This window comes from Dermacentor albipictus, chromosome 4 (genome assembly GCF_038994185.2).
Source record: "Dermacentor albipictus isolate Rhodes 1998 colony chromosome 4, USDA_Dalb.pri_finalv2, whole genome shotgun sequence".
NCBI classification, from domain to species: domain Eukaryota; kingdom Metazoa; phylum Arthropoda; class Arachnida; order Ixodida; family Ixodidae; genus Dermacentor; species Dermacentor albipictus.
Genome location: NC_091824.1, coordinates 175,195,002 through 175,220,732, shown reverse-complemented (window position 1 = coordinate 175,220,732; position 25,731 = coordinate 175,195,002). Strand labels below are relative to the sequence as shown.

General features: G+C 46.5%; 2 protein-coding genes across 4 annotated transcripts in view; one reads left to right on the top strand and one right to left on the bottom strand.

The window, feature by feature from the left end:
- LOC135919821 (UBX domain-containing protein 4-like) overlaps positions 1–19,461 on the top strand; it is a 66,403-nt gene extending 46,942 nt beyond the window's left edge. For all 3 annotated transcript variants that reach the window (XM_065453770.2, XM_070537850.1, XM_065453769.2), the window contains exons 8-12: positions 1,210–1,332; positions 11,606–11,708; positions 12,337–12,474; positions 15,221–15,435; positions 16,784–19,461. In XM_065453770.2, coding sequence (XP_065309842.2) covers positions 1,210–1,332; positions 11,606–11,708; positions 12,337–12,474; positions 15,221–15,435; positions 16,784–16,934 — 730 coding nt within the window. In that variant the 3' untranslated portion in view covers positions 16,935–19,461. The remainder of the gene's footprint in view (positions 1–1,209; positions 1,333–11,605; positions 11,709–12,336; positions 12,475–15,220; positions 15,436–16,783) is intronic.
- LOC135919820 (uncharacterized) overlaps positions 19,132–25,731 on the bottom strand; it is a 100,346-nt gene continuing 93,746 nt past the window's right edge. Inside the window, exon 6 of the mRNA XM_065453763.2 lies at positions 19,132–20,472. Within this exon, the coding sequence (XP_065309835.2) occupies positions 20,271–20,472 (202 nt within the window). The 3' untranslated portion in view covers positions 19,132–20,270. The remainder of the gene's footprint in view (positions 20,473–25,731) is intronic.

Genomic DNA, 25,731 nt, shown 5'->3' with positions numbered 1-25,731 from the left:
GTACATGTGTTTAACAAGCCAGCAGTAAACTAGAATTTTTGTTGGCAGTTGCCCTGGATAAACAGCTCTGAAAAGCCACTTAAACAACAACTATAATATAAATAATAGGGGTGGGTAAATATTAGAAGTTTTCAATATGAATTGAATATTGCGCATTACCAATTTGTAATTGTATTAAAAAATAAACTATTCAGTATTTTCTAGTAGTGCTCGAAGCTAAACAAATGTATCGGAACAACCTACTGTCTCTCTACCGTTCTATGCCTACTAAACAAAGTGTCATAAATCATCAGAATTGAGGTAACGCCAAAAGTTTAGGAAGCGGTGCAGATGCGAATGGGTACTGCAATCTTTCTTTTTGACTTTGCGGCGAAAGCCTACATGACAGTCGTGATTTTTGCTTGTAGCCTGTCATTTAGTGTTCTTGAAAGTCTAGTCATGACCCCTTTAAGCAGTGGAGACAAGTTCTCAGTCTCATTTAACACCTCTATAATGTATGACACCACGACATGAAGCTCTTTCTCACGCAGTCAAGACTCAAAAATACAGTTTCACAGTTTGCAATGCCTGCGACTACGTACTTTCACATACGGCAAAGCGGCCTGGACTACCTCTGCGGCCACCTTGCACAAAGCAGTGGCAACTAGACAGCAGTCGTAAAATGCTTGGAGCATTGGCGAATTGGCGCCGTTTGGCCAACTCACCTATTCTACCACTGTGGTCCAAAGGCAAAGCGAGGGCAGCCCATAAGTATTTGTTGGTCGAAAGGGAAGCAAGGTGCTCCTTATTTCATTTGTACTTTTTCAGAACCTCCTCCTTTTTTTCATCTTGTTAGGTATGCTGTTCTTGTTGTTTGCACGTCTTTATTCACATTTTTGCCTAAAGGGCTGCGGTGAATTGGGTTGGGAAGTGGCGGGAGTGAGAAGGTAAGGGAAACAGTGGGGGACTTAATTATCTACATCATGGGGTCTGATGCTTTCGCTGGTACGCTTGAGATGAAGAAGCCTGGTCCCAGTGGCTGGAGTCTCAGGATCATCCAGGAATTCGTACAGTGACTGCAAGAGCTCGTTGGTGGTCGCAGCACTGCAGTGTCTCGCTAGCACCCAGGTCTGTAGGGTATCGTCAAGGCAACTCGTGACAGATGTGTTGCGGCAGTAGTGCACCTGTACCCCCATTTGATACACTACCACAACTCCTTGATTTTCATAGGGCAGACCGTGCTGAGAAGTACCAGAAGGACAAAAGCCAGGAGGAGCAGCGCAGGCGGGAACGCGAGGCCCAGCGGCTCCTTGAACAGCAGCAGAGGGCTGCACAGGAGGCCGCAGCACGGAGGTGTGATGGAGGCAGTGTTGGCTTTTTTGTTTTTATGTGTCTGTGTGCATGCGTGCGTACACGTGCATGCGCAAGGATTCTCTTGAAACAGCATTCATAATCTGAAAGGTGAATTACAATAAACAGGCATTTTTAATACCTGCAACAGTTATGATATAATTAAAATTAATTAAAAATGTGTCACTTCGTCTGTACTCAACTCTTTATCTGAAGCCGTGTCCAATTAGCCCCCCAGATACTAAACTCTTGGCTTACAAATTATTTGTTAGGTCAGTATTAGACTATGCAAACCTCATGTGGTTGCCATTTACTAAACAAGACATTAATAAACTTAAGGGTATATAGAGAAAGGCAGTCAGGTTCATTTTTAACAGTTACGGGCCATATAGTTCACCTACCATGTTGATGGAAACTGCTGGAATAGAAACACTGTAACAAAGGGGCCAAAATAGCTTGCTCAAAATTCATGTACTTACTCATGCAAGATAAGCAAATATTGATGCTACTAAGCACATCTCCAGCATATTTACACGTTCAACCAGACATAAACATTCACAAATGCTTACTGAATACCTTTTCCATACCAACCATTCGAAGAACAAATTTTTTTCAGAAGGATGGATAGGTGGGCTAGTTCGTAATGCATTATGATTAAAACATAGAGCGCTACAAACACAAAGGACATAGAAGTAGAAACACGCACACTATACGTGCTCAGCATCCATTTTCTATGTGTGTAATAAACATCAGTTGTGAGTGAAAAAAAAAAAGTGCGTGTAGTGTGTTTCTTCTTTTGCATCCTTTGTGTTTTTAGCGCTCCAAGTTTTTTCATTTTTTTCCATTAAATATAAGAGAATGCAATAAAGTTCCTGTATACATTATTGAAAGTGCGTCACTTACCCAGTTTTTATGTGCATTGAAAGCGATATGCTAAACCTGTGAGATTGTTTTTACTGTTACACCTGATTGGTTTATAGAAGTATGCTTGCCGATTTCTCTTCTTTTTTTATTGTACCTTCACAAATTTCAATTGTCTTAGTATAAATCTTTCTTTCTATCATTTAGTATTTTCTTGTTTTCTTTTCCCTGCTGAACTTCTCAGTTCACCGAAATTATTGCTTGAATTTTCTTTTTCTGTACATGTCTGTCTATATTACCCATAGATGTAATTACCATTCATTGTACTTTCATTGCAATGATATTGTTGTTGTATTTAGAATAGTATTGTATTACAATTTGTGTTATTCTTAGTCACATTTACCCACGTTATATGCCCACCTGCTATGATCCCCTTGGGATTGGCAGTATATTCAAATAAATAGATGTCTATGTGCAAGTAAGGCAGCACTAAGATGCTTCTTTACATGGACATTAGTGCAGAAATAACCATTAGTAAAATGCTGCATGTCTTAAGGGGTACGCGGGTTTTGCATCGGGAAAAATTGCCAAAAAAATAGATTTTTTCAAAATCACATTTTCGGTTTCTATAACTCTTTTTCTATCCGATTCCGGAATATCATCCATATAATCCTCGTAGAAGGGTGCTAAAAAGTTAGTTTTATCAGCCGAGGTGGCGAAAGATTTCGTGGAAATCAAGAAAGAACCGCGTTTTTCAAGCCACAATATCTCTGGAACGGCGCAACCGAGCGCCGCCATCTTGGTGTCGTTGCAAAGCGCATTTCTCTTGTCTTCAAATTTGCCGCTTCAGCTATCTCCTCCCTACAGAAACAAGCACACAAAAAACAAATGATTGAAGGTCGTGCCGGAGTCTGCGATTGGCCACGTTCGCCACGTGACTTCAGCGCAGTTCGCCATTGGTCCGGCGCTCGTGTCGTCTGCTCGTCTCCTTCACAGCTCTTTCCACTTCGCGAGCCTGGAAGTCTCCACTCGCCGTAATCTCGACGTTTCAAAACGGGTGCTACGCGGACATTGCGGTAGCGTGGCCGATCCCTACGTTTGTGGACGTTTCAGACCAACGGTAAAGTATTCCGTGCATCGGCGACGCGGACTTATCGACCAAGATTCGTGCACGGAATCCCTGGACATGCGGCTAGGCCTTTCAGCACTTGGTGTTTCGGAATTCGTGACCAAGCACTTCACACATGCAATCCTCGTACCGCGGCTAAGCATTTCGCGCATAGGAGTCTCCGACTCGTCGATCAAGCACATCACACGCGGACATCTCGGGCCCTCACCTAAGCATGTTGTGCATCGGTGCCTCCTACTGCGCGACTAAGTACATCGAGTGTCGACTCCTCGAGCCCGCGGCTAGGAATTTCGTGCGTTGGCACCTCGGACTGCGCGAAGAAGAGCATCAAGTGTCAACTCTACGAGCCCGCGTCGGCACCGCGGACTGCGCGAACAAGAGCATCGAGTGTCGACTCCTCGAGCCCGCGGCTTGGAATTTCGTGCGTCGGCACCGCGGACTGCGCGAACAAGAGCATCGAGTGTCGACTCCTCGAGCCCGCGGCTAGGAACTTCACGCGTCGGCACCTCGGACTGCGCGAATAAGAACATCGAGTGTCAGCTCGTCGAGCCCGCGGCTAGGAATTTCGCGCGTCGGCACCGCGGACTGCGCGAACAAGAGCATCGAGTGGCGACTCCTCGAGTCCGCGTCTAGGCATTTCGTGCGTCGGCACCTCGGACTGCACGAATAAGAACATCGAGTGTTGGCTCGTCGAGCCCGCGGCTATGAATTTCGCGCGTCGGCACCTCAGACCCGTAACCAAGCATATTGCGCGTTCACTCGATGATCATATTGTCACGATAGCTCGTAACAATATCTATCATACCCCCCTTCCCATAGTTACTGGTAAATAAGAGTGAGAGCGTAGCCATCACAACAATTCACGTTGAAGCAGGGGCCATGTGTGCCACCATGTTCGATAACGCAATTTGTTATTGGGTATAATAAACATTACAAATGTTACACTCATGAAATAATGTATGTTATAGTCACACATAAATCACAGAAACCCAATAAGGTTCGAAGCATGCGCAGTGAGGACAATGCTATTTCTTTACATACATTATGCATTTACATTTGGTTGCAAACGCTATTCTAAAACTGTCTAATCTTTTGCACCACAGCTCATGACGCCATGCACACGCAAGAGAGAGAGGTCAATGTAAGAGTGCGACAGTGAGCCAGTGCTTCTGCCGTGTGCGCACAGCTTGCGCGGTGGTGTGAAAACCAGTGTTGCTTTAAGGCTTATTCAATGAAGCGACGCAGGAGCTTTGAACTGCCACAGCGAACGAGTGCCAAATTCTGCGGAAAGCATTGTACTTGGCGTGCAGCAGTCAGGTATATTCTTGCTATTGGAGACAAATTTAGTTTGTTATATTAATTGGCAAGACAATTTAACTTGGTAAAAATGATGTTTTAAATACATGGTATCTACGGAAATTTCAAGGTGAATTTCATTTACTTCGTTACCTCCATTCTCTTGTTATACCCTGTTTCATTACAAGGAGGCTCGAGTGTAATAGCCATTTCATTGCAGCATCTGTATTTTGAAAGGGAGGCACTGCAAATTACTGCTGCCATTACACTGAAGTGGTAGATTCCTCTAAACGAAGACTCAGGCTCAAGTACAATCTGCCAAATGTGAGCTAAGAAATGTTTTATGCAAGATTTGTTAAAGTAGTGTTAAAGCATTTCTATCAAACCAGCCCATCGAATACCAGCCACGGTGGCCACATTTGATGGGGGCGAAATGCGAAAACATCCATGTACTTAGATTTAGGTGCACATTAAAGAACCCCAGGTGGTCTAAATTTCTGGAGCCCTCCACTATGGTGTCTCATAATCAGATCATGGTTTTGGCACGTAAAACCCCATAATTTAATTCTTTTTCTCGTAAACTAGCGAAAGGCTTGCTAAACTATCTACGGATGGGATGTAGCTTCCACATTCGCTTCTCTCTCATAGAGTCTGTAGCAGCCAGGTGACCAGTACAAAGTTAATAATTTCAGACTGCTGAACAGTGCTGAACAATGAATGCTAAAAAGAATTCAAGGTGAAGGTGGGTCCGTGCGTCTTGCATTTGCTACAGCAATGCTCTCAAAGGGGTTTAAAAAAATTAGCGTTAGCCACTGGCCAACTTGGTGACCGTGAGAAAGTGACAAGACAGCGGCATAGCTGTTGGCGGCTGTTGTGAGCATCCGCGTCACGCTGTTTGCTATAGCATTGCGTGCCAGCTTAGTGCAATCAAGCACAAAATCAAGCGAGCCACGGCTGCTTTCTAGTAGCAGCTGCCAAGAGCTACACCGTCATAGCTGTTGTAGTGGGCCCATATCCACTATGCATTCATTTGTTTTTTACCCCTTAATTTTAAAATGCAGAAAAAAAAAATAACTGGGAATGATGTACCAAGTTGGTAACTGTCAGATCTGATGTTTTTGAATGCAATGCACAATTTGGCATGCATAATTGTAAGAGCTTGTAATTAGAAAGTTAGGCAAATAATTTTGACTAATTAGCTATTCAGTGACAACAGAAATATTCACCTGTGTGCACAAGGTGACTGCTAACAAAACATCGTTGGTCCCATCATTGTATCTTGTAGCCCTTTGTTTGAAACAGCTTGGCCCATGTTAGGTTGGACACATGGTATTTAAACTGCAGTGCTAAGTGCAAAATGATAATAGGGTGTCTTTTTTTTTTTTCTATGAAAGAAGGATTTTCCTCAAGGCACGATTCTACAAACCTTTCTTTCCAATTCTTTGTATATGCAATTCTAAAATTAGTTTGCTGAAAGCTTTGTAGAACTGCAATAAAAAAAAAATGAATGTATCGGCCAAGGTGGTGCATCATATCTTGGAAAATATAATATTGCTACGGCATGAGCCGAGTGAGGAGAAGAGGAAGAAGACGTTAGCTGGTGCAGCCTCGGGACGCCATCTTGACTTCACCATCAATCTCGTCCCTTAAATAAAGCCGGTTCAACATTAACCGTAACAGTTTTGTAGTGGAGGTGCTGGGTACTTCGAGCAAGACGACGGAGCTGCTGCAGCAAGTGCCACGCTGGAGCTGCCGCCTCGCTTGACTGCCTCCAACACCACTTGAGATCCCGATGTCCCACAGCGGCGACTAACACCCTTCTCTGTCTGCTCCAGTGCGAACAACCAGCGCCTGGATGGATCAGATGGAGCCCCGCCCTTTCTCAGGAAAATTCGGCGAGGACATGGAGGAATGGCTCACCCACTACAAGCGTGTGAGAAAGTACTACGGCATGAACTCCACGGCTCAGCTCGACAATGTGGTTCTGTTCCTCACAGACACTGCGCTAGTGTGGTTTGAGAACCATGAAGATACATTTACAATGTGGGACAGCTTCGTTACTCACCTCACAGAGTGCTTTGGCGATTCCACCACGAAAAGGAAGCGGGCGGAGCAGACATTGCTTCAGCACGCTCAAGTGCCAGGTGAGACCTGTACTACATACATAGAGGTGATCCTGAAGCTTTGCAAAGCGGTCGATCCTCGAATGTCCAAAGAGGACAAGGTTGGACACCTTCTCAAAGGCATAGCCGAGGATGTGTACAATTATTTATTCGAAAAGGAGAGTCTCACCTCGGTCGCCGACCTCGTCAAGCATTGCTGCACACTTGAGGCCTTGAAGCTACGCTGTATCACACCGAAGTTCGGCAGGTTAGCAAATGTCACAACGGTGGCAAGCGTTGACGAAAACGACAACTGCAGTTTTCAATTTGACCTTGCGGCAACTATAAGGCAAATTGTCTGTGAAGAACTTGAACGACACACCAACGGGGCAGATGTCGAACAGCTTGGTTGCGCTTCCAACCAACCTCAAGAACATGCATCTGCTGTGTCCGCATTGTCTACCATGTCAGGCGTTGCAGACTGTCGAGTCAATCAGCTGCGACAGCACTGACACATCTTTCCCGACGACATGAAGCACGAACAACGAACTCGTCGAGCTACCACCACAAATCGGAATTCGGAAGATCGCGTTTATTATTCGCACCATCCCAGGGTTGACCCCGAGGCTTGCAACATCGGTCACGCATCACCTGTGTGTTACAGCTGTGGCGCCTCAGGACACATTGCTCGTTTTTGTCGCCGGTGCTGACAGACAACAACATGTGGCCCACCACCAACTTGGCCTAATTTTGAACATGACAGTCATGACGACCGTTGGCCAACAGACCCTGATACTGCAAACACCGCAGGCGCGCCACCCCGGAACACCTTCCTTCAATGTAGTAGAAGGAGTGGCTCGCCAGCTTCAGACCGCAGCCTGACGCCCCCAACTAGTCGCCAACGCCGTTCACCCTCGCTACCGCCGTCGAGAAACTAGCCAGCGTAGCCGATGGATGTAAGGTCGCCGGACAGTCTGCGTCTCTGCGAAATACTCCTCTGCCTAATATGATGGTGAAGAACAAAGTGCGTGTGTTAATTGATAGTATACCTGCAACAGCATTGATGGATACTGGTGCTACCGTTTCCATCATGAGTGCGACTTTCAAAGAGAGGCTGGGTCGGAAAGTTACGTTCCCGTGGAATGATGGTGTGACGTTTCGTGGTGTCAGTGGTGAATGCCTAGTTCCCCTTGGTATTTGTGTTGCAAGTGTTTTATTCGGAGGAGAAGATCTTAAAATAGAATTTCTCGTACTACTGCAGTGCACTCATGATGGTGATTCTCGGGATTGACTTTCTTCAGGAATGTGGTGCATCCATTAACTGTGGCACAGGCGAACTTACTTTGAATAGCACGCTTCTCGCCACCCTTGCCAACACATCGTTACCAGTGGAAAACTATTGTGTTGTTTCGAATGATTTGCTGCTACCGCCTTGGTCGCTGTCACGTATCCCTGTCGATTTTGCTGCTGCTGACCTTTCATTGTTTGACGCGCTAGTCCAGCCACTTACGTCGAGCTGCGCAAAGAAAGATGTACCACGCTCTGTCGTGAGAGTAGTGAATGGCGCCTCAAATTTGTGGGCTTTCAATTGTTCTTGCGTCCCTGCTGTTCTCCCGCGGGATATGAAGCTCACTGAATTTGACGAGATTACTTACAGCTCCATTACAGTTCTAAGCGAGGAGGAGCAGTCTCATACTAGCGATCCCCACCGAAGCACTTCTGAAGAGCAGATCCTACGGATAATCAACAAGGCGCTGCCCTCACATGAGCGCCACGCTCTCGCACAAGTTTTGTGGGCACATCTTTCTGTGTTCGATTTCACACGAAGCGACCAGCAGGCTTCACTCCCGCGTTCTCGTACTCGCCACAGAAGTGATACTGAATCTGCACACCCCATTCGGCAAAAGCCTTACTGCAATTATTCAACAGAGAGGACAGATATAGCTGAACAGGTGAAAGACATGCTGCGGAAAAGTGTTGTTCAAGAGTCCTCTAGTCCGTGGGCAGCACCAGTAATCTTAGTAAAGAAGAAGGATGGTTCTTGGCGGTTTTGCTTTGATTACAGGAAAGTGAATGCGGTCACCAAAAAGGATGTGTATCCGCTTCCTAGAATTGATGATGTCATTGATTGTCTACATTCCGCTGCCTACTTTTCATCACTGGATTTGCGATGAGGGTATTGGCAGATACCCATGCAACCAAACAATAATGAGAAAACGGCCTTCATGACACCAGACGGTCTTTATGAATTTAATGTTATGCCGTTCCGCCTTTGTAACGTGCCAGCAACATTAGAACGATTCATGGATACTATCCTCTGAGGACTTAAATGGGAAATTTGTTTGTGCTACCGCGATGGTGTGGTGATTTTTGACAGCACATTGAGTGAGCATAACAGCCGTCTCAGTCTTGTTCTAGATTGTGTCAAACAAGCCGGCTTGATCCTAAATTCCAAGAAATGTTGTTTTGGGGAAACCGAGACGTTAGTACTTAGGCATCTGGTCGACAAAAACGGTGTGAGGCCAGATCCACAGAAGATTGAGGCATTCAGCTCCTTCGAAGCAGCAAAGTCAGTGCGGGAGTTGAGGAGTTTCTTGGGCCTGTGCTCGAATTTTCGTCGCTTCGTCCCAAGATTCGCCAACGTGGTGTACTCCCTAACGTGTCTTCTTCAAAAAGCCGTCCCTTTCAACTGGACATCGGCTTGCGATGATGCATTCCGCCAGCTAAAATTTCTACTAACGTCAGGGCCCATATTGCGTCACTTTGATGCATCCGCTCCTATGGAAGTGCACGCGGATGCCAGTGGCATCGGCATCGGTGCCGTACTAGTGCAGCGTCATCAAGGAGCTGAACACGTTGTGGCTTATGCCAGTCGCTCTTTGACTAAGGCGGAACGCAATTACACTGTGACCAAGCAAGAATGCTTGGCATATTGATACTTGTTGTGCGCAAACAAACAGGGACGAAGAATAGGGGCAACACAAGGACGAGCGCTTTTTTTTTTTTTATTCTTCGTCCCTGTTTGTTTGCGCACAACAAGTATCAATATGGATATGTTCCAACTAGGCCGACTCGCAGTAATGCTTGGCAGTTGTTTTCGCTGTCCACAAATTTCGGCCTTATATCTACGGACGCCCGTTCACTATCGTTACTGACCACCATGCGTTATGCTGGTTGGTGAATCTCCGTGACCCAAGTGGACGACTGGCATGTTGGGCTCTTCGACTGCAGGAGTACGACTTCGTTATTTCCTACAAGTCCGGGCGTTGCCACGCAGATGCAGATGCAGAGTGTCTCTCCCGCCTTCATCTGACGATGACGGAGGGTGACCAAGACAATTTTGATGACTGTTTTGCTCTCATTCTTTCTACATTCCCAGACTCGATGACTTTCTAAGCAGAACAGGAAAATAATATTAGTTTGGAACCTCTATTTGTAGCCGCATCGCGTCTTCGAGCCACCGGTTGATTTTGTGTCCGTGACGGCCTGCTTTACAAGACCAATTATTCGGCTAAAGGCGCACGCTTCCTTCTGATGGTGCCGCAGAGTCTGCGAACGGACATACTGAGAGCCGTGCACGCCGATGTGAGCTCGGGCCATCTAGGATTCATCAGAACTTTGAACTGGACACAGCAGCATTCTTACTGGCCCAGAATGCGGGACACAGTTGAGCACTACATCGCCAGTTGCGAACAATGTCAATGCTACAAGTGCCCTACGACCGCTCCGCCAGGTCTTCTCCAACCTCTGCCGTCACCTTGCCTGCCATTTGAACAAGTGGGTGTCGATCTTCTGGGCCCATTTCCTTGATCATCTAATGAAAACCGATGGGTGATCGTATGTGTCAAGACCCGTTACGCGGAAATGGTGGCTGTACCACCTGCAACAGCTGCATCCGTCGCAACGTTTTTGCTTCGATTCATTATTCTTCGACATGGTCCCCCCCGTGTCATCATTAGCGATCGCGGTTGTCAGTTCGTTGCGGACGCCGTAGAAGAACTGCTTCATCTCTGCAGTTCGCAGTTCCGTTATTCAACGCCTTATCACCCTCAGACAAATGGGCTTGTAGAACGTACGAACAGAACTCTAACATGCTGGCCATGTACGTATCTTCCAATCACAAGGACTGGGATGACGTACTCCCCTTCATCACCTATGCTTATAATACTGCAAAGCATGAGGTGACCGGTTACAGTCCTTTTTATCTCCTTTACGCATGTTCACCGCTAAGCTGCATTGACACTATACTACCGTTTGGCTTTCACAGCGAGTACTCTGTTGCCAAGATGCTTTGTCTTCCGAAGAAGCCCGGCGTATCGCTTGTCTTCGTATTGTGGCATCGCAACACCGATCAAAAGGGCGGTATGACAGCAGACACCAGTCTGTCTCGTACACTAAAGGAGACTTTGTGTGGTTGTGGACTCAGGAACGTAAACGTGGCTTATGTGAAAAGTTTTTACCCCAGTACACGGGCCCATTCATCATTGTAGATGGCTTGAGTGACTTGATGTATGTGGTGGCACGCTTGACGTCCGCTGGTCGTCGGTCTAGCCGGACCCAGTTAGTACATGTTGCCCGTCTTAAGCAGTTTCACCCTACACTTTCCGAGTGATTTGGACTTGCCCAGCGGTCTTCGTCTGGCAACCAGGAATTGCTACGGCATGAGCCGGGCGAGGAGAAGAGGAAGAAGACGTTAGCTGGTGCAGCCTCGGGATGCCATCTTGACTTCACCATCAATCACGTCTCTTAAATAAAGCTGGTTCAACATTAACCGTAACGATATATATATGTAATCAACCCACAGTATCTTTGCAAGAGTGCAACCGAGCACTGCCATCTTGATTTTGTAAACATCACAATTCCAATTTTATTTTCTTCTCACTTGCAGCCAAGTAGCAAGGATACAGTTTCGTCTGCCAGATGGATCATCTGCTACACACAGCTTTGATGCTAATGCCACACTTCAAGATCTGCACAACTATGTTATCGAGGTATGAGTGTCTGCATACATTGCATATTTACACAAATAATGAACTGAACAAAATAAAGTAGTTGAGAGTAATTAGCGTTTAATCTAAAGAAGCCTGTAGCTCACATGTAAATGGCAAAGTTATTGCAAGTGGAGAGCTCTCAATATTTTTGTGCAGCCTCACTTGACTCCAAAAAGCTTTACTGTTGCTAAGAAGGGACAGTTTTGGAGCTGCCTTAGGGCTTATTCACGCCGGATGTTAAGAGGGGTCACGCAGCTGACTGCGACTGGTGACCAAGGAGCGACTCGAGGTGACCAGTGTTCACACGAGCAAGTGGGACCGGCCCACTACCACACAGAAATGTCTCGCGATTGATGCTGTTCGTGTTTGCTTGTACCACCATCGCCACCATAAAATAAGGAAATGTCATGCTCCTGGATTGCTGATTAATTCAGTACATTTGTGAGTGAAGTCATTTGACTGAAACTGAGCAGTCGGTGACTGACCCATAACCGTTGCTCTTCAACCAAAGAGACCATTTGCGACGAATGTTGTCTCGCTACCTCTGTGAGTCATTGATGTGAATGAGTCCGAAGAGTGCAGCAGCGTGGTGTGGTTTCTGTGCTAAATTCTTCTGTTCACCACACAGACGGTGCAGCCGAGCTTTTCAAACTTCACCCTGTCAACGACATTCCCACGCCGAGAGTTCACCCAGGAGCAGTACCGGAGCAGCCTGCGTGAGCTGGAGCTGGCCCCATCAGCTGTCATCCTTGTCGTACCTGTTAGCGTGAGTTTCTTGCCCATCTATCCATACAGAGTTCTGTGCAGGAACTAGCACTAGAATGTACATTAGCTGTGGCTGACAAGCAGCAAGCATGGATAAAGATGTGCTCTCAAGAATAACGTGGAGAAACCCAGAAAACCTGTTTTGTCTTATTAGAATTTGGTCTTAATAAATTTCATTGCAATTATAGAGAACTAAACACCCTACTGCCCAGCTTACCAGGAAATAAAGAACACACCCAGGTAGCACATTATTCCATCCTTGTGCCTCATGAAGAAAAGAAAAGGTGGTGGGTATCGGTTATCTTTCGGCCAATTGAGTAATAGTTGTGGCAAGTGGCAGTGGAAAAGTTTCTAAATAACGTTTTTGGTAGTACTGTAATGTAAGTAAACCAAAGAATGACATCACTTCATAAAAATGCAGGAGCATATTTTGTAACATTGCTGCTGGAGCTGTTTTGTATTTCATGCTATGTGTGAAGCTTCACTTGAGCAAAAACAGGAGCACAAAGAATGCATGCACAAAGTTTACACACGTGGTCTCCGTGCTTGGAAAAGCCTACAATACAGGTGGGAAACATTTCATTTCTGCAGTGGTTTAAATCTTATTGGTACCAGCCTCATGCACAGGCATCCACACTGAAGAAGTTGACTGTCCACCATGATGGCATATACCTGTTCCTTTTGATTCTGGGCTCGATTCACAACAGTGGTGACCGTATTTTAGCTGAAGGCAAACTGAAGATTTTTGGGCTCGCAAAGGAAGGTGTTGGACTGATCTAGTTGGCAATTCATGGCGATGTGTAGCGCTTGTGTTCATCGTATTTACCCGTCCAATTTCACGATCGCACTGGTGTACATCAACACAAAGGGAACCTAGGTACAGTCGAACCCACTTATAACGATACCTGTTTCAACAATATGTCAGTTACAACAGTGAAAAGCTGCTGCTACGTCAACTTTTGTATGTTTTATATGGGGAAACAACCTGCTTACTACAATATCTCCATGCCACATTATCGGTTATAACAAAGTCTGGCTGCTGGGTGTCCGTGCCGAAAGGTAATGGAATGTGAAATGCAAGCCGCTGTATGATCGCTCGCTACCCCAACTGCCGCCGCACGCTTCTCTCCATGAGAGAGGCACGCCAGCCTCGCGCGCACATCTCCCATCACCCTTCCACCCCTCTGAGCACTAATGGGCTGCACCTGTAGCTCTGCGTCACACCACCCTCCGAAACACGAATGGACCACCCCAATTGCTCTGACAATGCTGCCGACGCTGATCCCAGATTACTCGCTGGGCCCTCGTATGAGCCAGTGAAAAGAAAGCGCACGGCTACAGATTTGGAAACTAAGTGCTTCTAATCGATGACGTGATTGTCACCGTGTTTGCATTGGATAGTGTTGGTGACGACAGCAGCGATGATGCGGATGGGCAGGCTGCTTCAACACTGTCCCCGCAGGAGGTCCTGTAGGCAAGTCAGTCCCTCATGGGATTTCTTTCGCGAAGGACCTTCCACTTCACTACGTGGAGCAGCTGGATGCCATGGAGAAGGATGTCGTCAAGTTTTGCGTAAAGCAAACAAGGCTGACAGACATGCGGTTTTCTCGTGCAAGCCATTTAAAAGTACGTGGTGAGATGCTTGTGCCGATCAGTTGCCAGCATTTCTTCTGTTTCTCAACCTGAGATGCTGCCGCGGCAACCTTCCTGCATATTTTAAAAGGCACCTTTTAGGACCACCAAAGCGATGCCTCGGCAGAGCTCGTATGTCCTTTGCCGCCCTTGACCCCTCTTCGCACTTATAGCAGTGCCATTCTTGAACACCAGCAGCCGCGGCTTGTTAACAACACGTGATCGGAGCATGCAGGCAGCAGAGTTAAACAGTTCAACGAGTCAACACAATCAGAAGCCGGGTAGAGCAAAGTGATTGGGAGGAGAACTGGCCTCCCCGCCATTATAGTTTTCTCGGAACAGCTACGCCATCCCCATTTTGATTTTTTTTTTCATGCGACATGGTTATAACAATTATCGGTTATAACAATGGAATTTTTGTGGCACTTAAATATTATTATAAGTTGGTTCAACTGCACTTAAATTATTTTGGAAGTTCCCTGCTGAGGCATCTTTCATAGTTAAAGGACACAAGAGAAACAGTAAATCGATTTGACTGATGAAGTATTCCTTAAAACCTCTGTTCTGGTTAATTTCTCTATGCCAATAGGTCAATTTGATATAACACATTGCTAAGTTTTTTTGGTTTTTTTTTTTTCATATTTGGACTGTTGTGGCTCATTAAATCTCTTTGAAGTTTGCCCGAGTTCAGTTCGCTGTGTTCAGTATAGAACACAGCATAATCTATCTGCAGCAATAAAGAAAGTCAACTAAGCCCAAGTAGATGCTGTCAAAATTGGCTTTGCCACCAGTATTTCAGTTTCGCATCTTTTCTGATTTACCGAGCCTCCTCTCATGCTACAAGCACTGTACCAATTGTGGCATCACCTGGAGCCATATGTGCACACTGGCTTGCTAGCACAGTAAAATTGAACATGACAGAAGAAAGCTGCAGATATGCACCCTCCTCGCACTGTTGTATAGGATGCAGTAGTGCTTGCATGGTGAAGGCAGCAACTCCTCTGTGCAGCAGTGGTGTGTCCACCTTGTTGTAAATTGACCTTTCAAAAGGAACAAATTGATGTGTTGCCTCGGGTGGTGTTGCTGAATGTGGTTTCTGGTCTCTGTCTGCGCAGACTCCCGGCGTGGTGGTCCCAGCAGCGGTGAGCAAATCGGGAGCATCACTCATGAACCTCCTGTGGTCTCTGCTGACACCATTTGGCGTGATCTGGAGTCTCTTCGTAGGCCTCATCTTCGGATCGCCTGACCCCCCAGTCTCAGATCCAGCTTCTGACAGCAGTGCTGGTGCCACTGCTCAGCACACTGATGCTTCGCAAGAGCAAGCACAGGGGTAAGTGTGCCCATCCTTTGGGAGCGTTTTATCCTGGGCACATAAATGGGACATATGGACACTTATTCTGTGGAGGCTTAAAGACGATACATTACTACCGTCTACAGTCAAGCCCCGAAATGATCCCACATACAGCCATTTTCCTTTGTTTTGGGCACTGTCAACGACCAGTGGATAGACCCAGCTTCGTTACTTTCACTTTTGAGGAGGCATCAGCGACATATGAAAAAAGTTTACGGCAAAAGTTGTCTGATGACGACTGCGACGACGGTATGGCAACGAATGCATGACGATTGCTGTGGTGATGACACAATGATGTCATGACGATAACGGCATGACGAGAGTTCGATGACAAATTTGGAGTAATGATAATGGAACGACCACAATAGCATCACAGCGGCGTTGTGACAATGAATGCTCGACAAATGTGTGACAACGACAGTCGGATGGCAAAGGTGGCATGGCGACAGCGCAACAACCACGACGGCATCACGACCACCAACACATACCTCTGGGTCGGCTTTGGAGGTGTGACAATAATGGCATGAAGAGAGTTGGTTCACGATGCTGGAGCAACCATGACGGCATGACGACCACAAGCATATACCTTGGTGCCCAAGCTGGTCGGCAACTTTTGCCACTGTGTCTGTGTAAGAGGCTATTATGATGGTGTAAGGGTAGTTAAGAAGTACCATGACCAACATGTGTGCAAAATTTGTGACGTGCTTATCATTCATAAGGGAGCAGCTTGCATGTACCATCAGTCACTCTGTTTGACAAAGAGATGAGGTATCTCGACTCCCAGTTTTGATTGATTCACCTTTCTGGCATGTCTTGCTTTTATTTTTTTTGTTCTTTTCCTCATTTTGTGGACTCCAGCATTGTTGAGACATGTTTGCAAATCTTTTTTTTTTTTTTGGAGTCCCATTTTAGTCTTTTATCAGCCATTGACTTTTAGTGCTGTTCCGAGTTTTACACCTGTTGTATTTAGCATCAAGTGGGACTTGTTCATTGAATTTTAACTGCTTTTCTGTGCTGCTCAGCCAAGTCACTTATAAGGCAGAGGACACCTCTGTGTCCTCTGCCTTATATTACTATGTTGCTTCAAATAAAGAATCTCTTCCTAGTCAGCCCATTGTTCTGTCCATTTTTCATACGTCCCGTCGTCTGTGCTGTTTCTACATGATGATAGAAAGTCTGCCACATGTTAAGGAGGGTTTGTCATAAGTCAAAAAGTGACAGTCACTCATGATGAGCTGAGGTCATCAAGATGACATGAACCTTATTGGAGTGAGCTGTTGACGCTGACCTTGTTTGACTCGTTCCTTGCATGTTTTGCTGCCTACAGGGGAGCACGACGGCGACGGACAACGCAGCAGCCACAAGGCGAGGGTGTGTACCAACGTGAAGGCAACGTGTACCGCTTCTCCAACCAGCGCTTCAGTGATGAGGACGATGACACCAACACCTGGAATGGGAACTCCACGCAGCAGATGTAGCCTTTCCGTAACTGCATACGCATGGGATGATCAGGAGCTGTACAAAGAGGGGAAAAAATATATATATGTGGACAGGGAGTGGGCTCAGATGCGGCAGCAACCTGTTATTAAATTGAAGATGAATTAGATGTGAAGGCACAGGTGGTACTGCTGCAATATTTGTATGTGAGGTTGTTTGATCATGGTACAAAGTGCAAGTCACACTTTAGTACATCTGTGCCTTTGTGCAGTAATAACCAATATGGAGCCCACAGTGATGCTAGAGATTATGGAAAAAGAAGCTCAGATTAAACAAGGAAAGTAACAGGTGATTGTCTGAAACTGGCAATTTTTTAGAACAATTATGTTGGTCACTAGATTACTAAAATGCCTGGGAATGCACAGACAAAATGTTTTCCCATTTGTGAGAAATAGTAAAATCATTGTAGATTACCTCTTGTGGCTCCTAAAGCCTTTCTTAGCCTTTATGTGTAGAATTTCCAAGGAAACAAATGCGTCAAGCTCCTGCCTATATTGTTCCCTGTCCTGGTTTGGTTTAGTTTCTTTTTTTTTTTCTATACATGTGTGCACCTACTTGCCATAATGTGCACACTTAGCTGCAAAGTTGAAAGACCATGCAAGCCCATGCCAAGCTGGATATCCACACCTTCTACTGGCATGGCGGCCGCTGTCGAGAGCAGTGCTCGGATGAAACTGCATCACTCTGCACTAACAGGCTTGTTGATTCTCTTCCACTGCTTGATGGTTTGTATTGCCATCGCTGTGTTAATACTTCAGCGACTGGCACAACTTATTTCTGGCTCAATAGCAATGGGATAGAAACAGGCACACATCTTTGTGTCACCTACCAGAGACTTGAAATTTCTTTGGAGGATGAACAGTTTGTTTTTGAAGATGGCGCAGTCACCTCAAAAACGCTTTCTGTCTACCATTGAAGTATAATTTGCTCAGTGACGACCATGCGAAACTGCAGTATGAAAGAACTTACATTCTTGTGACACTTTTTGCACAAGCTAGGCTCAACAGCAGGTGTCACGTCAGAAGGGCAGTAACGGATGCACTCACATGGTCCACAAACTTTTGCTGTCAACTGTGCATCAAAAAGGTGGGCTCCTAATAAGCCATTTAAATTGATGGCAAGGTCTTGCAAGTATCAAGTAGTCATTTCCCAGCTTACTTTGACTTGTTTATTGGCTGCAGGAACAGTGTGGCTTTCTCAAGATGGCAATCTGTTGTCACACCAAAAGCAATTTATCTGATGATGAAAGAAAACCATTTTATTTTGCCGTATACAGGTTCATGGTATCAGTTTTGCATGAAGCTTGATGAGAGGCACAGCATATTGGGCATTGACTGATTTCTTGATTTGATGAATTCATCTTCTAAAGTGGGTACCAAAAAAGGGAAGTTTGAACTTGCGGCACAGAGACCAAGCCCAATCATTAACAAGTAAATGAGGCCATTTATTAGTGTTATTTCATGTCGGGGAGCATTTTACATGAATAGATCAACCAATATTAATTGTCATGACTAATTCAGCAGATGACTTGAGCATGCTTTAGCTAAGTTATTGCTGTTGGAGCTGCATTTTCTTAACAGTCATGTAAAATATATGGAGCCCTAATTCATTGGTCATGCCAGCCATGAGGTGCTGCGGCCAGTCATGTAGACCACAGTACCCTTGTTTTCTTAGCTAGGGCGTTTGACTAATGCAACTTCTAAATGGTCATAAGCAAACATACTGCAAAGAAGCTGCCATGCTATGGGCAATGCTGGAAATTCAGATATTAAGCTACAAGCTCTGTTTCCACCTGTAGTTGGGACTGGGCCATATTGGAATGCCAGGTGTTGTATAGATAAGGATGCAGCCATTTTGAGTAGTGTGCCTAAATGTAATGTTTTTTTTTTTTGAAGGGATGAGAAAGTGTGTAGTATTCCGATTTCTATTTTAGGTAACCAAGAGGGGTGTATTTAAATGAACTTATATGTGCACAGTGCCATTGTTTCTATTGACTTGAAGATCAACTAGAAATTTCTTTTGAAAGTGCGAACAGCTTGCGTAACCTTTTCCTTTAATGAGTTTGTTGCAGGCTGGGCAATCTTCATGCTCAGAAATTTTCGGAACCGTATTTTTTATGTATAATGTCTTCAGCTGACCAGCATGCCAGTCTGCTTGCGGTTTCATGATGGCAGCGCGGCTCGAAGATAGCCCGGCTCAAAGATAGCCCGGTGCCTAGCCTAGCAAGCCAACATTGGGCAAGGAATGTAAGCCAGGCTTACATAAGCTGAAAGCTGCAATTAGAACTATGGGCATGGCTCCTTTCCATCTTATAATTAATGTTTCTTGAAACACTTTGAAATGTGCTTATCAAAAGTGAGAACTTTTCAAATATCGAATTACTAAAATGTTTAGCGTTCTTGAAAATGCTGTCAGCTCATAATATTGGTTATCCTGGTGCACCCACTGTATTTGGAACTCTGCAAGGAAGCCGAAATAAATGTTTGCTATGGGCTCTATGTGAATGAATTGTTAGGTTTTCTTTTCAGTCAGCCTTGAGGTTCATGGAAGATATTTTTGTGCCTCATTTTTTATGTCATACACTCTTTTGTGTTCATAGCGCCATCTCTTAAATTGAGACTTGTACCAAAAGAGGTTTCTCTTGCATACAATTTCCTAGAACTTCAGCCGTAATTTACTGGGTTGACTGTGTTGTGGCAGTTCAGTGTCCAACGTGAAGTAGAAACATTCCTATGCAGTGCTTTGTCAACTACTGCCTTGTACTGAATGTGTCAACCAGCAAATCGGTCTGGTGTTTCTAAGCCTGTTGCAGCCTGCGCTCTGTGGAAATTGATAAAATAAATGCCATTGAAGAGCATGTGTGGAAACTCCTGTGTAGAATTTGCCAGGTAGTGTTGTGCATAAAACCGAAAGAAAGAAGCAATGTCGAACTGCACTTCATTTTTAATAATCAATGTTCCACTGTAACCACTGTAATTGAGCCCTGTTTTGATAGTATGTACGCCAAACAGGTTACATGCCGTTGTTGCCTATCTGAGTTTTTGTAGGCGTATGATCAATCGAGGGCATTCAGTAATAGGCATAAAAATACAGTTGCTGGCACGTGTAGTGCGAAACCTTGCGTGACCACAAAAGGATCTGGCTAAGCATAAATTATATTGAGCCGTAATGCGCGTGTTTCAGGGCCCAATATTTCTGGGACACTTTACCCATGCAAGAGGCAAAAATTTTGAAGACGCTTAAGCTTCAACTTTAAAAGTGGAATGCGATGACATGTGAAGATCACTGACTGCTTCTCACTTTCCAGCAGCTGCAGCTTATGTAACCGTAATGTTTACTGGGAAACGCTGGCGGCGAACTTTACGCACCAAGGGCAAGCCTTCTGGGAGACACGGGGCCTCTTGCGTAGGCCACAATGCGGCGGAGGTGAGCGCCATCTGGAGGTGTTGCAAGGAACCGGGTGCGCCTTTGAGATTTGCACACTCAGAGGCCATGGCCGCTCTCTGAATGGTAGAAACGCTGGAAAAGGGGTTTGAAGAAGAAAAGGAGTTAACCAAGGGGCCCGATTTTTATTAATTATCGGAAGACAATAAAGACACCAAGGACAACACAGGGGAAATTACTTGTACTTACTAATTGAAATAAATAAATTCTAAATTAATAGAATTGAAAGTGGATTAAAAAAGAAACTTGCCGTTGGTGGGGAACAATCCCACGTCTTCGCATTACGCGTGCAATGCTCTACCAATTGAGCTACCGCAGCGCCATCTTCCCGTCCACTTTCTGGCGTATTAATGCGTTACTACTAGAACTAACCCTAGGACTCATTCATTACATAACGAGCGTCTCGAATCCAGCAACATTGATGCCTTCAGGTAGCGCGTGTGGGTTTATTGACCTTCACTCAAGAAGTTTACATACTCGTGATGCCTGCAGCAGAAAGGATGTTCCACATCCCTCACCAAAGTTTGTGAGTGGTTGCGCTTGCTAACACTCTCGGGGTTAGTTCTAGTAGTGACACATAAATCCTTGCTCCAAGAGCATAAACAACCGTCACGCTCAGTTATACTAACAGTATCAGTGATGGTATCGGCGTTTTCGCGAAAGAACAACAGAGCACTTAATTTATGCAAGGACAGTTATCTCTACTAATGTTTTATGGCACACGCAAACTAAGTATGACGGAGTTAAAAAGAAAGCAAGAATCGGAAATAAATTATCAGCCCGTAATATGTTATCCGAGTCGCAGTTCCCATTGTTTAAGTGGTTCGGCCACCCATGTTGACTTGTCTCTGGGTGAAACACTTATGTGTAGATACGTTTTGCTACGTTTTGACATTTCATATCAGCGATGCACCTTTTCCACAATATTTAATGCTAATGATCTGTGTCTGTAGATGTCGATGTAAACAAGTGCACCGCTTTGATAAATCCGGCGCAAAAGGCTCCACTCTAAGACTTCTTGAATATGCAAAATGGATAAATAATATTTTAAAGGAATACAAAAAGCGAGCTCCAAATAAGGGCAGAAATCAGCGACGACAAACTCCAAGGCAGCCGTGTCGGCAAAGGGAACTCGGTGTGTCCTTATCGACCATACTGTTTGCACAACAGCGCACTCCGGCCTGCTCAACCAGTAGTCTGAGTGTTTCACGGCTTCCAATAATGACATTCTGTCCCGGAGAATCCAGTAATAATGATTCGCGATCCACGATATGCACACCTGACGCATTCTCAACGTGGGTCCATACACACAAAATCGGCGAAAGCTATGCCACCCTTCCAAAACGTTTGTAGCGGCGTGTGGCTGAGGGAAGCACAGGTAAATGAAAAAAAAAAAAAAAAGGCCGATTGCGTGGAGCTTTCAGGGGAATCTCTTGAGAAAATAACTCGGTGCCCTTCCACTCTTTGAAGGATGACCAGCGAAGCTGTGCATGTGTGCCCCTTAATGGCGAACTGCACCTCCCCGCAGGTCGGCCCGGCATTGCACGATCTTCGGGATTGGCACACGTATGGGGAGTGCTTAACGCCTGCTTCACCTCCGCCGCGGGTCGGCCCGGCATTGCACTATCTTCGGGATCGGCCCACGAATGGGGAGTGCTTAACGCCTGCTTCACCTGCGCCGCAGGTCGGACCGTTATTGTGCTATCTTCGGGATCGGGCCACGTATGGGGAATGCTTAACGCCTGCTTCACCTGCGCCGCGGGCCGGCCCGGCATTGCACTATCTCCCGGACTGACCCACGTATGTGGGGTTTTTCGCTTACCACGCCAATGACACAAAAATTTCCTTGGACGGTAGAGACAGCTTCACTGTAAGAGATGCAGATCCCACGCACTGTGGGAAGTGGTGTAAGCGAAGCTTTACTTTGTATGCTGTTTGCGCTCATTGACATTATTTGGCGGTGACACATTGACGGCATACGACAGTCGTGACGTGATGTTAAATGTCACCTTGCCATTCCCGCTTGTGTTTGTTCTTGCTCCGCTCGACGCTTTATGCGAGCCTTCGTCTCGTTGGCACTAAGTGCACGCTTCGGCACCATTCTGGGTTGCAGCTCACAAAACTGCAGCCTCTCGCTCTCTCTCTCCATTCCCTGGCTAACAGTCTCCCCACCTCCTCCCTCTACTGCTGTTGCTGTTGCGGGTGAGCACGGAGACAAGCGCAGCAGTTCCTGCACAGCATTGGGGAGGGGTCACGCTATAGTTAGACGTCCGGAGGGCATTGTGCAGATGCAGCGCGTCGTAAATCTTGACGCGAGCTTCTCTGGTCGTCTTTGTGCCACACTCCTGTCATGTACTAACGCGATAGTGTTAAGGGCCCCATGTCGCAGGACATCCGGTGTCGACGTCGCGGGCATTGCTTGACGAGTGAGTGAGTGAGTGAAAAACTTTATTGAGCTCTAGACTTGCTGGTCTTCTGCGGTCTTCAGATGGCTTCGTCCATCTTCTTGCACTACGGTCGGTTGCCCTTAGTCCAGGGCTCCGCTGGATGCTGCTGCCAGTTGTGCTCGCCGAATCAGACCTTGGTCTACCCGGCGATCGCTGGAGAGCACTCCCTTCCATTGCTCCGCACTCGGGTTTGGTATAACGGGTACCACGTCTATCTTCTGGCATGCCCACGTTATGTGATGCAGCATGGGTGTTTCGTGGCACCAGGGGGCATTTGTCATTGTATTGTGTGGGATACATTTCGCTGAGTATGTTTAGGTTCGGGTACAAGCCCGTTTGTAGCTGCCTCCATGCGACAGAGTCCTCTCTGCTAAGGGAGTTGTGCGGTGGTGGATACCGCTTTCTGCAGCACTTGTAGTAATTTAGTCTAGTCTTGGGGTACAGGGTCGGTCCCCTCAAGGTCGCCTACGTTGGATGCTCGGTAATAAGTGTACCGTCAAGCTGTCCTGTCTGCCTCATGGTTCCCTGCCACTCCTGTGTCCCAGCGTCCATACTATCATATGCCTAATTGGTTCTTTTGGTTGTCGTTGTGTTATGTGGTATTCGGAGCGTAGCATGTGGAGCGCTCCGTGCCCTATTCTTCCGCGTAGGTAGTTGCGGCACGCCGTTTGTGAGTCTGTAGGGATTGTTAGAGACCGTTTAGACCGATATCCCTCCGCTGCCGCTAGAGCGACGGCCGCTTCTTCAGCCTCGACTGTCGTACAGTCTTGTAGTGATGTGCTGGTGATCTCGCGTAGGTTCGAATCCATCACCGTTGCTACCACGTTGCTGTTGCTCTGTCCCACTGCTTGGCGTATGTGGCTGTGTCCACGTATACCGTCGTTTCTTGGGGCGCTAGTGTCTTTCGTAGGTATTCAGCCCTCACCTCTCTGCGTGCTTTGTGTAGGTTGGGATCCATGTTCCTGGGTATGGATGCTACATTTAGTGTGTTGCGACACTTTTCCGGGATTGTTTCGGTCCTCTGTATCTCTTCAAGTTGATCGGCGCAGCCTAGTTTCTTCAGGAGCTCACTGCCAGACGGGGTCTGCTTAGTCTGCGCAGTTGGGAGACTAGTTGCGCCTCTCTCAATTCCTCGAAGGTGTTGTGTAGTCCTAAGGCTAGGAGGTTTCGGTTGATGTGTTGTAGGGAAGGTGGAGTGCGGCTTTGTAGGCTTTGCGTAGAATCGCGTCTGCCTGTTGTACCTCGATCTTGATGGGATTGTAGTAGGGGAGGCTGTATGTCATTCGGCTGACCACCAGGCTTCTGACCAGCTTGAGTGTGTCCTCCTCTCGCATGCCGTGGCGTCTGTGTGAGATGCGCGTGATCATGCGAGACACTTGAAGGGTGGATGCCTTGAGTAGGGCAGGGTGTGGGTGCAGCGTTGGTTTGACTGTATCCACATTCCCAGGATTCTGACGAGCGTCTTTTCCAATTTCGGCTTCCCCTCGAGGTAGACGTTGAGTTTTAACTCGTCGCTGGCGGGGAGTGTGTGGTTTTTGCTTTCCTTTCCAAACTCTCAGGAGCTCGAACTTCTCAGTGGACCACGCTAGCCCTCTTGCTCTGACGTAGTCCTCTACGCAGGTGGCTGCCTCTTGTAACTTCGTTCTCTCTGAGCGAGCCTGTGGGCTTCTTCGATTTTCCACTTCTGGCTACCCGCGGGCTGCCAGAGCCAGCCAAAGTGTCTTCGTTTTTCTCGGGTTGCTCCGCCCTCTGCGCTACGCACTTCCGCCGGGCGTTCGTTTTGCTCGCGCTGGACGGTTCTGGCTACCCGCAGGCTGCCAGAACCTGCCAGGACGATTTTGGTCTGGCTGCTCTCTGGAAGTTCTCTGGCTAGCAGACGACTAAAAGAGGCGATGGGCGCTCGCCGCCATCTTTACGGGGACTTCACGGATTGCAACGCGGGCGCTTGAGGACATAAATTTACCTCGCTCAGCCAACTGTCTACGGTCATCTTTGGATTTCCTTACTTCTAGCATTATCTTTTTAGGTGCTAACGCTCCGCATCGCAAAGCGGTGTGATACGAGCCGTGGTGAACCGTTTGAAGCTTTTGTGTGCGTGTATATGTGTGTGTCCCCTGATTGCTTCTTCGCGGCGGTGAAAAGCGCGCTGCGCTCTCATGCGTGCATGTTATCTGCATCCATGCTGGTAATGTTTACATTTAATGTTAGTTAGTTAATGTTACATTTAATGTTTAATGTTAGTTAATGTTACATCTGCAGCCATGCTGGTAATGTTTACATTTGGCCAGATGTACCGGCGTTCGATTTTGCAAACTTCGGGCAGGTTCGGGTTGTCTTGGGATCCCAGCCCACGTGACTTCCTGTCATAACCGGAACTAGCTGGCTGCCATCTGGCTGCCAGCGGGTGGCCAGAACTCCGAAAATTGAAGAGGCCCTGTGTTAACCCAGGTGGTGATGTCGGCATACATGGCATGGTATATGCCGTCGATTTCTTTTAACTGTTTTGCCAAGCCAATCATGGCTATGTTAAAAAGCGTGGGGGAGATGACTGACCCTTGAGGCGTCTCTTTGTTTGGAGTAAGGAACTTCTCTCATCGGAGCTCTCCCAGGCCAATCGTTGCCATTTTGTTTGAAAGGAAGGCTTTGACGTAGCCGTAGACTCTCCTCCCACAATCCAGGTCGTTCATGCCTGTGAGGATAGCCTTGCGGCTTACATTGTCGAAAGCCCCCTTGATATCCAATGCCATTATTATATTCTCCCCGCTCCTGGGGGCGTTCCCGAGTACTTCTTTGATTTGAAGCAGTACGTGTTGGGTCGATAATTTTGCTCTGAAGCCGAAAATGCTGTGGGGATACAGTACGTTGTCCTCCATGTACTGTTGTAGTC